This window comes from Aythya ferina (assembly GCF_964211825.1).
Source record: "Aythya ferina genome assembly, chromosome: 2".
NCBI classification, from domain to species: domain Eukaryota; kingdom Metazoa; phylum Chordata; class Aves; order Anseriformes; family Anatidae; genus Aythya; species Aythya ferina.
Window position 1 is genome coordinate 26,617,064 of NC_140297.1, and position 16,373 is coordinate 26,633,436.

Here is a 16,373-nt window from a genome sequence, read left to right on the forward strand (position 1 = left end):
GAAGCCATTATAGTCAATCGTGCAAATCTACAGTTAGCCTTTCATAAAAAGTGGATTTTTGACCCACTGAACTGGAACAGCTTTCTGAGCCGTTCTTCCGTCTCTGAGAAGATACCACACAATCCATGCATGTCAGTCTGATATTGGTGTGCACCTGCAGTCAGTTGTTCAGAAAACATTGCTCATGAGTGATTAAAAAAGGTTAAAAGTTCTCAAAAAATCATGGTGTTGGCTTTGGGGTCTTTTTGGAATGCAAACCGATCATTTAAAGAAGTGCAATAAAGCTCCACTTCTATCAAAAAGTGGCTGCCTTCACAATGGTTTATCACCTTTTATTACCTCCAGGTAACCTATTAACATCTGGAGCAAATCAGGGGAAAGCAAAAGCTTACAATGGATCCCGAGACGCCTGCATAAAATGAACTGGTTGACTCAGCACATCTCCAGGCAGTACTGCAACAGCACCAACCGGAGCATCAGCTCCCTTAGAGGCATTCATAGCAGGGAAGAGAAGCAGGAGGATGGAGTCTTCCTTTGCTAAGAGTGTCTGCTTTCACTAGGACGTGAAACATATCCATTTTGTGGTTTGAAGAAGCAACAAAGGCTTTATAGCACATACTCTACACAAGGGTGAGATTAAGAAAAGTATCACGAACCAAACGTCATTCAGATGTATTAAGAAGACTGTCATGAGAACGAAAATCACCAAAAAATCCCCCCAAAGACCCCACAAAACCAGGAAGTCTGGTACAAATCCTAATAAAAGTTCAGCGTGCCTTCTCTTTTAGATGAAACATGCTATTTACTGAACAAAATTCAGTGGTTATAAGTTTGTTGCCCTATCCAAACTTCTCAACAAGGGCAGAGCAGTACTACAGATTAATCTTACTTCAATGAAAACATCACAGAGAACATGCTTCTGTCTCTGTGATTTTTCATCAATCACAAAAGATCCATGATAATCTTCACGTTTCAAAATGTGCTCACTTTGTCATCCTCTTCACCTTCCCCTGCTCTGGTTGTTTTTACTCCGGTCACTTCAAAAACTATGAATGTGCTTCCTCGTGACAAACCCATACATCATCCAATTCATCTTGGCTGTGATTTCTGACTGAGACGAGCACATCTATTACCTCTGCTAAATATTGAAAATACCCCCCAAAAGAGTTTCTTTTTCTAGAGTACCGTAGCTCTCAGCATTTAAGATCCTGCATCCAAACTCCTCTGCTTCTTCTGTCCTCCTTGGAAGTCAGGGGAAATAACATGAAATTTATACACAAAGCATTACATATTTGGCTTACAGAAAAGGTTTTCAACATTTTTTCAAGATGTAAATCCTTTAAAATATTTCTGCTGGAGAAATATATCCATAATTTCAGCTTATTGGCAACAACCTTACATTTCTTTGTTACCTTTCCTGGCATCCTTAGAAGTGAGTGACAAACTGCCAGAGCCCAAAGACCACAGGTTTGGAAAGCACTAGGCCCCAGGAGGGCATAAAAACTTGCCCCTTTTGCCCTGAAGAATAATAATAGTTTAAAAAAAAAAAAAAAAGCAGAGTACTTCGCACTTCTACCAAGACAAACATAATATGCTACCTAAAATAAAATATAACTTTATCATCTCTATACATCACAGTCACAAAGACAGTTGGGTGTTGATGCATGTGACGTGAGAACAGGCTGAGGGAATGGGGTTTTCCCAACCAGGAATCAGTAACTTCTTTTTCGCCATCATGATAGGCAAGCTCTGTAAGTCACTTGCTCACAGAAGCTACAGGGTCTCCATCCTCAGAGATATTTAAAACCTCCACTGGGCACAGTCCCCAGAGCAGCCTGGCCTTGCTGGCCCTGCAGTTGGCTGCCACTGTCCCGTCCAACCTCAACTGTTCAGTGATACTGTGATCATTCCTTGTTTTTTTGCTGAAGAGAAGAGAGATGCTCAGTCTTTGGTCTGACTTTAATTTAAAAAGCAAATTAAAAAAAAAAAAAAAGGAAGAAAACTAAAACAGCAAAGATCAAACACCAAATTTCAGTTCTGGATGACTTAGGAAACGCAGTTGTATTTTCTAGACCCAATGAAACACATCTGCATGAACGGATGGAACCTCTCCTAACACTTAAAAGGACAAATTGGCTTTGTGACTAAACACGCTTTGTTTCACTTCAGATGCCTTCATGAAAGTCTGCCTAGTTATGTAACATTTCAGGCAAAAGAAAAAATAAGAGAAGCTTGCCAGTTCGACGTAAGTTTAGAAAGGAAATTATATGAAAATAATATCAAGTATACTTCAAAAGTTGTTTTGAAGAAAAATAAATATACTTACAAGTCTTCCTTACATCCTCTTTTAATTAAAACTAGCTGTAACTTGTGCAAAATCCAGTAGAAACAACAAAAAATATCAGAGACTAAACACATTTTGCACTTGTAATGCTGCTGTTGGGATCATCATATCCAGGCAACTGTCAGTTATAAACCAACAAATGCCTCGCTGTGTAGGTGTAAGCTAACACATCACTAGCTACAAATGGTTTCTAACCAATTTCAACCTGCAACGGAAAACTTGCTAAGAATTACTGAATATTGCAATTTAGCAAATGATCAAAGCTCACAGCCTCAGCAATTTAAGGTTGGTCGTTCAGATTTAGCTTTTCCTTGCTTTCCATGGTTTTGAGCGTACCAGGCTGGGCATCACTAAGCTAAGTGTTGTACAAAAATAAAAATCCCAAAAGAAGAGCCAGGTCACACTGAGCGAAGCATAAAATAGGGCAAAGCATAAAATAATCCTCTGCAACAAAATCAAGCTAGCTCATAAAGTCTGAACCTAACCCTTCGGTTAGGAAAGCAAGTGTTGTACTCCTGTAATAATTCTTAGCATATTGACAAAGAGTCAGAGTGTTATCACAGAGCAAGAACCCCGAAGCTCATCACAATAGCTGTATATACACCTTCAAACCTCAGTGAAGAGCTACATGTTTTTATGAATTTACAAACAAGTGTTCAGGCAATTCAAGTATCAGATAAGCAAGCAGGAGTGCTTAGTAAGATGCATCATTAATTCATGTGTTCCTCTAAGAAATGTGTAGTGCTATAATTAATAACAGGAGCACAGAGCCACAATAGCTGCTGTCTGCATGTAAATAGAGTTCTGTTTTGAGACAAAAACAGATGCATTGCTTGACTCTGCAGTTGTTATGCCAAGCAAGCAACAATTTAGTGTTTGGGTTCCCCATTCCCTTTGGGTTTTTTTGCTGTCTAGGGAGTGAAGGGTATTTTTTGTTTTTGTTTTCTTTTTGTTTTTTAATGAAAGGCCTAACGGGTTTTCCGGCGTATTCATATTTCTCAGGGCAGCACAGCATAGCATCCATTTTGAAACAGCTTCAGGTCGAATTAGAAGACTTTAGAAGAAATAAATAAATAAATAGAAAACCACAAAATATACCACAGCTACATTTCAATAACTGTGAGAGTTAGAACTTCTGTTTGCAGGGTAAATCTAGTTCAAAAGAAATCAATGAAAATCTTCAAAGTCAGGTTCAATGCTGGTCGTCAGCACAGACTTAGGCAATCATTTTTCTTTTTCTGCCTTTCTTTTATTAATAAGAAAAAATGACATCTACAATGTTAATTTTGCCCTTCATTAGGGCTGTGAGAACCTGTATATGAGAAATAAAGTTGCAGTTCACAGGTATCACTGCTGTGTTATTCACAGCTCAGAATTGTTAACTCTCATCATTTCATTTATCCATCCAAAATTAAAGATAGAGGTTAAGACAACTTAGTTTTTAAACACTGACATTTTTACCCAAGCATCTCACCTTTTTTTTTAATGCCATCTAGTAAAGAATTTCAAAGGGCTTTGCTTCTTTAATGAGGCATTAAAATACAGTCATACGACAAAAAAGCAACTCTACTAAGTCTCTTAAACCCCTGGACTTACATTATCAGCTTTTATGTGCCTGTCAACACTCAACAGTAAGAAGCAATGGTTTGCTCTTTGCCTCGAATTTAAAAGCCAGCTAAACTTCCTCCCACTTTCCTGCTGAGAGCTTTAACTCCTTGCAAACTGTCAAAGCTTTGACACTTCAGCAGCAGATAAATCTACAAGGTGATGCAACAGCCAGGTGTAGTCTCAGTCAGCCACTGGCCACTAATTTACTGCTGGCCATTTCATTCATCTCCCAAAAGCAATAAACTAGAAATATTCCCCCCCACCTCCACACACACACTGCTTGCGAATCGGTTCTTTTAAATAGATGCCACCTCTGCCAAAAGAACTACATACGGTTAACTTGTAACTTGAAAGAATAGAAACATTTAAAATTGTAGAGATGTCAAGGTTTGGCTAAAATGCAAAGGACTTGCCAACACAGAAGCTAAAGATGCAGTGTTTTGCAATAAAAGTGCAAAATATTGAATACCAAAACTTTTTACCCACAACATTTCCCTGAACATCCACAGCCTGGAAGTGGCATTCAGTGTAAAAGCTCATTGATGTAAAACCCATTATTAATCTGTTTTACAAAGGTGCCATGCTAAGCACACATGTGGAAGAATATGAATTGGATGACTTGCTTAGTAGAAAACGGGCAGTTCACAGCCAGGAAGCCCTATACTTCGTTCAGTATAAGCTAAAATATTTACACCATTATCTCATTATACAGAAAAACAATGACTGCAAAGATAAGCCATGCTTTACAACAGTAAAATGAGATACACATTTATAAAGGGATCCTTGAGATAGTACACTTAGCAGCAGCATAGTGAAAAATGATCCTTTCCCTTTTCTCCTTTTTCTTTCACACTGTAATTCCACAGTACATAAAACCCCTATTTAACTCTCCTAACCTTGATAAGGACTTGATCCCACTTTCATTCAAGTCAATGGAAAAAGATCTCATAATTAACCTCGCAGATGCATGTCTGAGGCACTGAGTGGCAAAGTTACAGGAGAGCATTGTAGTAACTAATTTGTGAAAATATTTGTTATTTTTTACAATAGGAAAAAAAAAAAGCTTCTCCCTTATGACAGAAAATGTACACTAGCTTTATCTAAAGTTCATTTGGTTTTGCTGAGAACTCACAGCACTGAGACAGCTCTCACATCCTTCCTACTCCAGGCATTTTCTGGGGCGGTAGCTACAAGGTACTATGCAGAAGTTACAAATGCTTTTATGATTTTAGAGTAGGGGAGGAAGGAATTAAAAAAAAAAAAAAAAAAGATATCTGAGGTTCTGCCAATGTTGGCATGCTTCTTCTTTCAAATACCTTAAATACAGCCTGGCATAAGAGTTTCTCTTATTGCTAAAAGGACTTCAATGGGCTTCAAATGCCAAACGAATCCCTTGACTCACTGTGTCGAACCCCAAGGGAAGCATTTGCCAGCAGGAAAAATATGAACGAGAACGCCAAAAGTTAAAAAGCTAAGTTGGACTGATTCAGCATTCAGATCAAACAACTACAGTTCTTCCTAGATTATTAACAAGTGCTCCAAGCGACTGGGGGCTCTGACGCAGACAAGAACCTGCACATCACAGGCATTCCAGGAAGCCTGGTTTGCCTATGCTGGAACAAAACCATTGCAAAATATCTGAGCCTTCCTGATTTAAAAGCATGCTGCCTCTCGTTGTCTCTCTGTCCATAAACATGCACAAGACTGTCAGGCACAAAATACTTCCTTCAGCAAGGTTAGGATCAGCAGAAATTTATCCTGAAATTCTTTCAAATCCTTTAGAATCCATAGTAATTTTTTTAAAGCTGTTCTAACAAGTAGTATTGTACACAAGACATGTCTTTCACAAACTCAACAAACAACCAAAATAAGGAAAAAACAAAACAGACACAAGAAGAGACAGTAAGTCTTCTCACCAGCCGCAACTTCAAATACAGATTTTTGGAGATGGAAGAAGGAAGATAATGATGCTTCAAGCAACCGTAACAGGAGATCTTGTCAGTTTAAATGGGCTGGAAAAGAGCTTTTTTAACTAAGCATATGGTATATGCAAGCACTAGGAGCAAAAGACAAAGGACATATGAACCATATAGGGGAAGGTGGGAAAGAGAAAGGGCCACTGTCATTCAGATTTCCTTTTATTTAAAGATGTTTAATAACCAATTAATGAAACTTGAGACATATGGATAAACCTCTTCAAATATAACAGATTAGAAATAACATTTTTATCCAATGCAGGTGCTTAGGGTGAAAAAATGCCCCACACTTTTTCATGTGCAGTTCAATGTCTGAAGTTCTTGAAGCCTGCTAATTTCTGATTCTTCCAGACGTAATGGTCTTTGTCACTAGGCAGGTGGCAGATAGTCCTGCAGATACCAAAAACTCTCTGTGCTGTCTAGAAATAAATAGTCCCCATAACCATGTTTTAAACTGTCCTAACTATGCCACGCTGTCTGTGCAAACACCACACCTCCGATGCACAGCTGGATTTTCTGTGGGGTTACAATATATTTATCACTGAAAAATCTCACATTAAAAAAGTATTAAGCCTTAAAAGGAAGCCAGCTTGCAACATAGCCAATATAAACAAAAAATAATTCAGGGTAATTTCAGACTCAACGTTTGCCCAAGTCCCCTGGCAACTTTTTTGTGGTTTTACAATCGTTTCCTATAGCCACCTTTCACTGCTGTTCTGAAGACCTGCACAAACATGCTGGGGAGAAGAAGAAGCGACCAGTTTTCCAGAGAAAGCCACGAAGATAACTGTGTCCTTGACTTCATATTATACACGTGTAAGTGATTAAAATAATTCATCCAGAAAGTGGTACTTATATAGTTCTATTACCAATAACTATGTTTGCTATGGTAACAAAAGGTAAAATAGTTTGGTACAAGTAGGGATAGTTAAATTAAGAGCGTGCATTGCAGACCATTCTTACCAAAAGTAACTTCTCCTTTGCCAGTCTTGTCAAACAGCTGAAAGGCTACTATGAACAATGCATCTGGAGCACACAGGACTGATTCAAATGCCACAAACTCTTGGAAGGATATCAACCTGAAGGAGGAAGGAAAAAGCAAAAGCTATGAAACCACCTGCCTGCAGAAAAGAAAAACACAATATAACACAGATTATGCAAAAGAAGACAAAAATGTATACAAGTTGTTATCAACAGGGATTAAACCTTATCCTAAAACACCCAATCAGTGTTAGCAGCCCTTTACACTGCTAGATGGAAATGACTCGGTTGAACGAGGAGCTGTTCTGCTTAGCAAGTCACAACAGGCCATAAAATCAGCCAGGCGCTCAGTGTGGCTACTCACCTCGGCTTTAATGCCTACCTGAACTGCCCTCTGGGGGAGCCTGCCTCCCTCCAGCGCCAAGCCAGCCAGCCAGGATATGAATAACTTCCCCTGGGACTCGGGATTTAGGGCTTCTGGGAAGCAAATCCATTCAAAACCTACATGCTACCACTCACTCCTGAAGGAAAGGACTGGGGAGTGCTACCTGTTTGCTGGCACATGTTAGTCACCCGTGGCAGCCCTCGAGTGCTGCGTGTGGAGTCACGGGTTTCAAGCAGCAGTCTGCACAGCCTGCCTCCGCCCAAGAGCACTTCAGTCAAATTCATCATCGTAGCCAGCTTCCCAAGACACCCGTGCATTAGCAGAGCACAGATAAAAGCAGAGGTGCCTTTCTTTAGGGTAGCTCATAAGCAGAAATACATAATGAGGCAACTTGGCGTCGTTTCCAGTAGTAGGTTTGCTGCAGCAAAGGCCTTGAGCAGTTTTAATTTCTCCGGGTCACGCCCAGGAGTTTAAATGGAGATCAAACTCCTTTTCTTACAGGGACAAAGGCTAACCATTCTTCTGTTCGCTGCTTCTTTAATGACTGGGTTGTACAGCTCAAAATCATCTTCAAATGTGTGGCTGCAGGGCCTGCTGCCAGCCGCGGAGCTTTAGGACTGGCTCTCTCTGGGCTGCTGTATGCCAGGGCAGCAAACGTGTGGCTTTAACAGCTCCACAAGGCAGCAAATACCTGGGGAATGAAGATTTCTTTCCAAGATGCACAGAATTCATTGCAACAAATGTTAATAAACAAATTATTATTACTATTATTCTACTTTAAAAACTAGCAATATCCTCAGGACTTTCACTCAAAATGGTACTGTGGCTGGTTCCACAAAAACTTCCACTCGGTACGCAGTAACAGTAAAAAATGATGTGTTTGAAGAAAAAAGGCATTCTTTTCATCCCATCACGTTACGATGACCCAGAACTGTATACCCATTCCCAGTCACCCTGTCTCAAGGGAATTATTTTTTAAGTCACAGAGAAGCGTGCTTGCTGTCAGCAACTAAACAGCCACAGAGTACCATGAGCTGATTTCCATGAAGAACATGAAAATAAGAGGATGAACAGAAGAGTACTATAAAAAAAAAAAAAAAAAGTAATATAGAAAAAAAGCTGTTCTACTTTACCTCCCTCAATACGCACACACTAAATAAAAGTGAAAATAAAAGCGTATGTAGAGTCAGAAATACTCTAACAAATAATTAGCTTTGGAAACTTGCCACCATAAGTAATTATGTAGCAAGAAAAATAAATAAAAAGAAACCTCCTCAGGTACTCTTAATATTAAACTCACAACTGATGATGCCAATAAACATATGAGCAGGCCTTAAGTTTTACTGGCAAAGAAGCCAGTGACCTGCAACATGAGTGCACGTTATCACACGGGCAGGCTGTGAAATCATTTGTTTCAAGTTCCTGAGGAGCTCACGGTACCACCAAGTGTGAAACCCAGAACGTGCTGCAGATACTCAGTCTTTAAAAGGCAGAAAACTTCCATCTCTCCCAAACCAAAAGGCTTAAAAAAAAAAAAAAAAAGCAATATTTAATTTAAGTTTAAACCTACTCATCACAACCTACTTAGTTTTGCATTTACACATATTTGTTGTTACTGTGTGACTTTGAGGTTATAAAAGCTCATTATGATCCATTATTATTTGTTACGTACCTGACAACTTCCACAACAGCAAACAGCTACAAAGCACTGAATGCTTCTGTCCCAAATATTATAAAGCCCAGACAGAAGGAACAAAATAGCAGGCAACGAGACTCTTGAATAGGATTGTTTAGAATTGAAACTACCTGCCAACACCGACTTGATACAGCTGCTGTTTGTATGAAACAACAACCAACCTATGTCCTTATCAAGGGATCCCAACACGTGCAGCAATGGTGACACAGCGCCCTTCCCAGCAGAATCCCAACGCCATGCTACGAGCACATCCTGTGCCACTACGCCGGGATTCGATGAGGACTCCAGCACTGCTACAATATTCGATACTGGCAGAAGCATTCTTTGTCAGTCCTGGCAAGTAATAAACCCCCCTAATAAGTCAGAGAGAGATGATGAAAATAACCCCGTATCCATTTTTAAAAACAATTATTCATAGCCCTAGGAAGATTAAAAGTGTACAAATTGTGTGGTTCTTGCCAGACTATTAAAGAAGAGACATTAATATCTGCTGTGCCAGCTGAATTCAAATTAACCCAATTTTTACATGTTAATTAAACCCGCTATTTTCTTCTTATTGTATTTTTGCTCCCTAAGTAGACTAGCCTGCTAGTGATTCCCAACAGATCTATTCTAACAACAATGACGTATTCATTTACTTCTATTATGACCATACAATACAGTAACTGAGCAGTAATTTTTCACAGTCAATTACACGTGTGATTCTTAATGCTTAAAGATGCTGAAATAATGTGTACTACATAGCCATATGCTCACTTCTCTATACTGCACAAGGGTAGTTGCCTGGGTAACACATTTTCTCTGTGGTTTAGCATCACCCTTTTGGGTTTAGCATAACCCTTCGCTGAATATCATTAGGTGTCATTAAACAGCACATATTAACATGGACTTCAATATACTACTTAAGAGTTATTTTATCTACCTAAACAAGTGCTCATTTATGTTACAAAAGCAGAGAAAAGCCTAGCGATTGTAACAGCGCAAAGAGAGGAAGCTGAAATGTTTACAAAAAAATTTACTTTGGTGTTAAAGACATCCTACCCAACTGGTTAAGTCTTTCTTCACCTTCATGACCTCATTAACAGTGCCAACATTGCACAATTTATTCAGGAAGACTGAAAGACTGATATTTTAAAAACATCCACACACAAGAGCTACAAGCCAAAAACAACAACTGTGTATGGGGCAACACAACTGCTATTTATTACTCCCTCCTTTCTTCCAAACTTCACTGGCACTTGTGCCCACAGTACCTGGGCACCAGGCAGGTGTAATCCTTTTCCATCAGAGGAAGTCTGCACGTAGCCATATAAAGAAAAAAAAGCCATTACCCACTGCAATAATACATACAAATGCAATGATGAAGAGGTTTCTTCAGAAATCAATGCATATGTTTCTACTGTATCAGCAATTTGAACATGATAACATAATAGGACACAAATTGAAGCTACATCTATTATTTTATGCTGCAACCTAGGTAAACTAAGTATAGTGTAAATTGGTACATTAGAGAATAAATTTATATCCAATAATAATGGAAAATGCTGGCACTTCCAAGTGTTATTCTTGAACAGTTTGTCCTTTCTAAAAATAAAACGTATAATGTTTCTCAGTAAAGTGTTAGTTACTACAGTCCAAACAGAGATGTGGAGTAAATACTTATTCTGTTAGACAGATATTTAAAAGTACAGCAAAAGGCTGAAAAGCAGTATGTTACAGTAGGCGAGATGGAAAATGCCTGGCCTGTTCTGATAGGCCTTGAGAAAGCCGCAGTATTTCAGGTAAGTTTCTAGTCCAGCTGAAGCCAAGTGAAGCATTTAATTAAAAGTAAATTTTCCTAAAAAATCCGAATTTTTACACAAAGTAAAATTAGGAATGAGAAGCTTAGGATCTGGAACTAAGCAAGGCTCTCAAATCTGCTTCATGCAAGCTACAGCCACGCGATACAAGACTTTCAGAACCTGTGTGATTACCGTCCCACTACTTTGAAATGTTTCTCTGGACATCAGCAAGAAAGGTATTCCCTTTTCTTAAAGGAAACCTTAAAAAGATGCCCCAGTAAGAGGCAAGAAGATAAACCCACCTCCAAATATTCCTGTGCCCTGACTTGAGATGGAGACAAGCCTTGCTCCCATGGCAACAGATACTCACAGAACCCGAGCCTGCCTTTGAGAGGTCTCGTGTCTTTGTCACGCCGACAGCAAATCCTGTAGGCACTGTCAGATCCTTAACTCCTGGCAGTGCAGGAACTGTGCTACAGCTACACAAGAGATTTTGTCCATGGCAACCACAGCGAGATCACGTGTAAAAGATACTGTTCTCTGCTTGTGATTTTCTCTTTCTTGTTCAGGTCTCTGAGGAAAAATATGCAAGAAGCAAATTCCCAGTGCTGTGTCCATTTCAACTGCCTCGTCTGCTCTACACCGCTCTTACAACACACAGAATTTACAGAATCTGTTAAACGCTGATCATTTGCTAAGTAATCCTATCTAGATGAGAGATGAAATGAAGCATAAAGTTCATTTCCATGTCCATCGTTCACCCTGAGGACTTCTTCAGCTCCGGAGTAAGCCACCCTCCACCAATCTGTGCGCTCTACTAATGAGTCTGTAGGTCTCATGATGTCTGTCTGCCCTTCAACCACCTGAGTTATAGCCTTCAGTATTTCTCACTGACTACACTTGGTATCTATGCGCAACTTCTCAGCAGAATCCAAAGGAATTAAAACCATATTAACAAAGCCAGGAACAACCCTGGTGGTTCTGGGCTCAGACTCTGCTCCTTCAGAACAAAACCTGAGATCCCCTACAGTGCAAATACACTTACAGAAATACTGTAGTAGTATTTTCAGTACTTCGCTACTTTAAGCCATTAAACAAAATTAACTTGTCATTGCTATTGCAAGCCACTTCTTTTTTTCTACTAGAAATAAAGCCAAAGTACTGAGCAGACTCTAATGACCTTAGCACTGACCAGCCTCACAAAAGCAGTTTTGTACTTCACTTTGAAACCAGGATCTCTGGACTGCCAAGTTGGAAAGAATTCAAGAGAAGACCAATAGGTCCTGTTGACATTCTTAGGGGATTTCATTCTAGCAACCAGAAAGCAAGTTGTCCCAGCTTCCAATGATCACTCTAAGAAGTACTTTACGCCCCATCACCACAAGGTACAAACGTCTGGCCACATGGCAAAAAAAAATAAAATGCTACAGTGCCAGATTAGAAAGATGAACGCTAATCACTTTCTGAACTTGCTCCATTCTTTTACATAATAGTGCAGCAGCTAAGTAAGAAGATGGCCTGAATACCAGAAGAGACTCTTCCGAAATGGTGGTAGGAACATGCAGTCCCCTGTCACTGCAGGCTGGACTGCAGAAACAATCCTTACCCATGGCAGAAAGTGGCAATTAGAAGCTTCAATACTACACTACAAAAATGCAAAACTCTTGCAGGTTCACTGCAAATTACAAAATCCCAACGTGTCAACAAGTTCGCATAGGTTACAGCTTTCTATTTTGCTCATTCTGACACCATCTTCTGCTTGTGGAGGTCCAAATTACAAGGCATGTATCATACTCACAATCGTCTTACTACAAGATGATTTTGAATCTGTGCAATCCAGAAAATGCAGTTTTTATAGACATCAAACCAAAGGAAGAAATCTGAAAAAAAGCTTAACGCTTTCTGTCAAACACTATCTGAAGCCACCACTTTCTTGATGCCATTATGCCAACATCACCAACGTGACCTTTTACAGAATTCTTTTGCCATGGATAGCAATCATTACATTGACTTCTCTACGAGGTTTAAGGTGTGCAGCTGCCAAATACCTGAGGCTGCCTGAGCAGAAAAGAGAACAGAGGAACTATTTTAAAAGTTCTCAGTTATGCGTGCATCTGTTCCCTAGGAAGCCTGCATTCTCTAGTCATGCTTTATTTATCTCCCATTTTACTCTCTGCAACCACTGATATGAGTCATGCCTGAAGTTTTCTTGGTTTCTAAAAACACCACAACTACAGACTTTAAGTCCATAGCTAATTATTCTAAAGTTTCTCTAAAGATACTTTAAAGGCAGGGTTCAAAAAATGCATTCATATGGGCGAAGAGACAGCCTGCCTGGGCAGGTACCAGAAGCAAAGGCTAGGGTTTCATTAAAGAAGGGGGGAGGAAGATGGAGGGGTAGCTAATCTTGCCTATTGGCAAAGTCAGCCTTTCAAATGCAAGCCACGTGCAACCAACTTCACTGCTGTCTTCCCATGTTTGCAAGATGGCTCACTAAATATTGCTGTTGTTCCTCCTTCCTCTTGAGGAAAAGCAATGGCAAAACCCCTTAACAATGCTATGTCAAACCAAAGTGGAGGCATTTGTTTTCCTACGATCTCTTTCTGCATCATCTAAACTTGTTTTGGATTGCTATTTGAATGTGTTTGTGACAAATACATGAAATAAACAGAGACAGAAAGACTCATGGACAGAAAGGAAAGCAGAAGTTACAGGAACCGGCCAACAAACATGAAAGGTTCAATGAATGAAAAATACACAGTGGACAGAAAATGGTTTGTTCAGCGAAATGCTACAGGCAGCCCAAAACATTGTTTCTACTCCTTCCACTTTAAAGATGCTGTGTCCCTTTATATATTTGCAGGCAAACAAATATCAAAACAAAATAAACAAAATAAAACAAACAAAAACAAGACCCACCAGCCTTGTTCTGGAAGGAATGGTTTTACATTTTATAAATGAACAACAAAGAGAAAGAAAACAAACAAACAGACAGAAACCTTACCCATCTTTTGTCTGATCCACCACTCCCGCCAGGAGCTGTACCGTGTTTGTATTAGGCACACCATCTCCAATTATCTTCAGGTACCGAGTGACAAAGTCATTAGGAGACATGAAGAATTCTCCATTCTTCTCCACGCTTGCATACTGTTAAATGAATACAACATTTGGTGACTCAAATGCATCTTTCTCCAGGCACTTATTGCCACTATCCATAGCACCCAACCAGCCCTAGGCTTACAGCAGATAAAGACCGTTCTGCCATGAAGAACCTCAAATCTGCACCAAAGCAGGACAGACTAAGCGGGGAATGCTAAAACAGCCAAAGGCTCTGCTTCCCAGCCAGGTGAGTGTCAGCTATGTGATTATTTATTTATCGTCTCAACAATTTCACCATGTTTAGTCTAGAAACAGTTCACACTCCAGTATGGATTGGATTTGTTGTTAGCGGTGGGTTTTTTGAAGTAGAACAAGAAACACACATGCATTTGCAGACATGCCTACGGCACTTTAGGTCCACTGAAAATGTAACAACTATGGGATATTCCACTGTATTTTAGTCATCTGAAACAACTCCTTTGTGCAGCCATTCCATTTTGGCATGAAAAGATGCCAAAATGTCAGGTTACACCTGACAAAATGACTTTGCTGTGCTAGTGGAGTAAACGATCCCACAAGAGCGTCCACCTGGGGGTGCTGTTTTGGAGCAACTCCAGCACACCAAATTCAGCCGCAGCTAGTCCCTAAGCAAAGGAAAACCTACAGCTACTCCTCCTTGGGTGAGCTGCTGAAAGAAAGGAGGTCAGAGAACAGTGATTTGCAGAAAAACATACAGCAAGAAATGACAGTTCAGCACAATGCACAAATAAGCAGAGGGATCTGAGACCTCACCAAACACTGCTGGCACACAGTATCCAACACCAGGTCCTGGCATACTACTCCAGATACAGTGTTCAATATATCCAAGAGTATTTGCTCCCAAGGGAGGCTTCCAGTAACAAGTTACATATTCCTTTTCCTTGATATTAAAATATTTTGAAGATAATGCACAAACAAAATTGCCTTTTGTACCACTCTTAGCCTGATTCCTCAGCCTTCCCTCAAACTTTAAAGCTCTCACCTTCTGCAGAAGAACAAACTTGAAATCAACCCTAAATATTTTTTTAAGGAAGGGAAAAAAAATACGGACAACAACTAAAACAAAAGAAGAAGGGTAAGGTAATCTAAAAACATTAGCAGAACTGTTTGTTAGCTTCAAAGGAAAGGTCTATCCCAGGATAACAAACAAGCACTGAAAACAGGAAAGTAACTTGTTAATTCCTCTAGCATTTTTAAGGTAGGATAATAACCATTTTTGAAGCTCCCCACAGAGCATTATCCACACCGAAGTAATAAATAAATTAGTTGCCTATTGATATTTTGTAGCGTGCTTCAAAGACGTGTTTTGTTTTACATTGCTGTGCCTCTGCTAAGGGAAGGAAACTGCCAGTTTTCATTTCGCAGAGCCACGCTGGTGCCTGCCGAGTGCCGTGAGACCTGCAGTAGGCATATAACTCTCAGAGGGATGCCAAAGTGTAACAGTAAGTAGATTATTTTCTTCTAGTGCTATATAAATACAGTCTTCAGGTACGGCAATATCTTCAAGGACCAAGGCTTCAGAGAAGCAAGCCCAAACAACACGTAACTTGCTTTGGCATCTATATATTGGTTAGCATTTAGGGACACATGTTTCAGTAGGCACTGTTCATAAGACAAGCTTTCTAGGTGATACACTGTAAGGAATTTTCAATTGTATACTTTTACAAGAACTAGCAGATCAATTGATTTCAATGTAATCATCTGCAGGAAGACAGAATCTTTCAGAAACCCAGCTTCAAAAACTTTTAACACAGCTGCTATTGAGAAACAAATCAAATAAGTCAGACAGTCTATGCTTCTATATTTCATTTTTTTCTTCCAGGCTAACCCCCTGCTAGGGCACTCAATAACAGAAAACAGCACAAGGTTTCAGTGTCCCCCTGTTTCTTGTCATTGTGATTTACTCAAGTGTATTTGAAATCCAATCACGTTCTCTATACTACATATAGAAAATGACCTTGGAAAATGTCAGCTTGATCACTTTCACTAAAATCTAATCTCTTAGGGGTTATGGTAGAAGACTTTGAAAAACTAAGCTTACTCTTGGAAATTATCATAACAAAAAGAGAAAAAACATCAATTCTATTGGTTTTGGAGGAGAGACATTAAAAAAAACGGTTCTTTACAATTGTATTTTTCCTCACTTTGCCAATTATACCCACAGAGAATTTGATATTATACAATAGTACTTAATGGCTTTTTGGTAACTTATTTCCATACATTTTAGATACTCAAGTATTAACCAGTTCAACCCCATTTTAAGTAAGATTTGCAAACATTTTATTGGGATCTTGATATATTTAAAATACTGGAAGCTTATTGTAATCAACTGCATTGAAACTGCTAGCCTCATCTTTATTTCTACACAGTGGGCACCATTCCTATCAGGGAATCTTACTTTCTAACTCATAATTGAAGTAGAAAAATGGCTGTCAAGTTATTTTACAAGTGAAGATCCCACACT

The 16,373-nt window shown here is 39.4% G+C and overlaps 1 protein-coding gene across 3 annotated transcripts in view; it reads right to left on the reverse strand.

The window, feature by feature from the left end:
* Positions 1–16,373, reverse strand: part of SLC25A13 (solute carrier family 25 member 13) — a 105,540-nt gene that overhangs the window by 65,037 nt on the left and 24,130 nt on the right. For all 3 annotated transcript variants that reach the window (XM_084510219.1, XM_084510218.1, XM_084510217.1), the window contains 2 exons: positions 13,776–13,918; positions 6,892–7,007 (listed from right to left, as the gene is read on the reverse strand). In XM_084510219.1, coding sequence (XP_084366345.1) covers positions 6,892–7,007; positions 13,776–13,918 — 259 coding nt within the window. The remainder of the gene's footprint in view (positions 1–6,891; positions 7,008–13,775; positions 13,919–16,373) is intronic.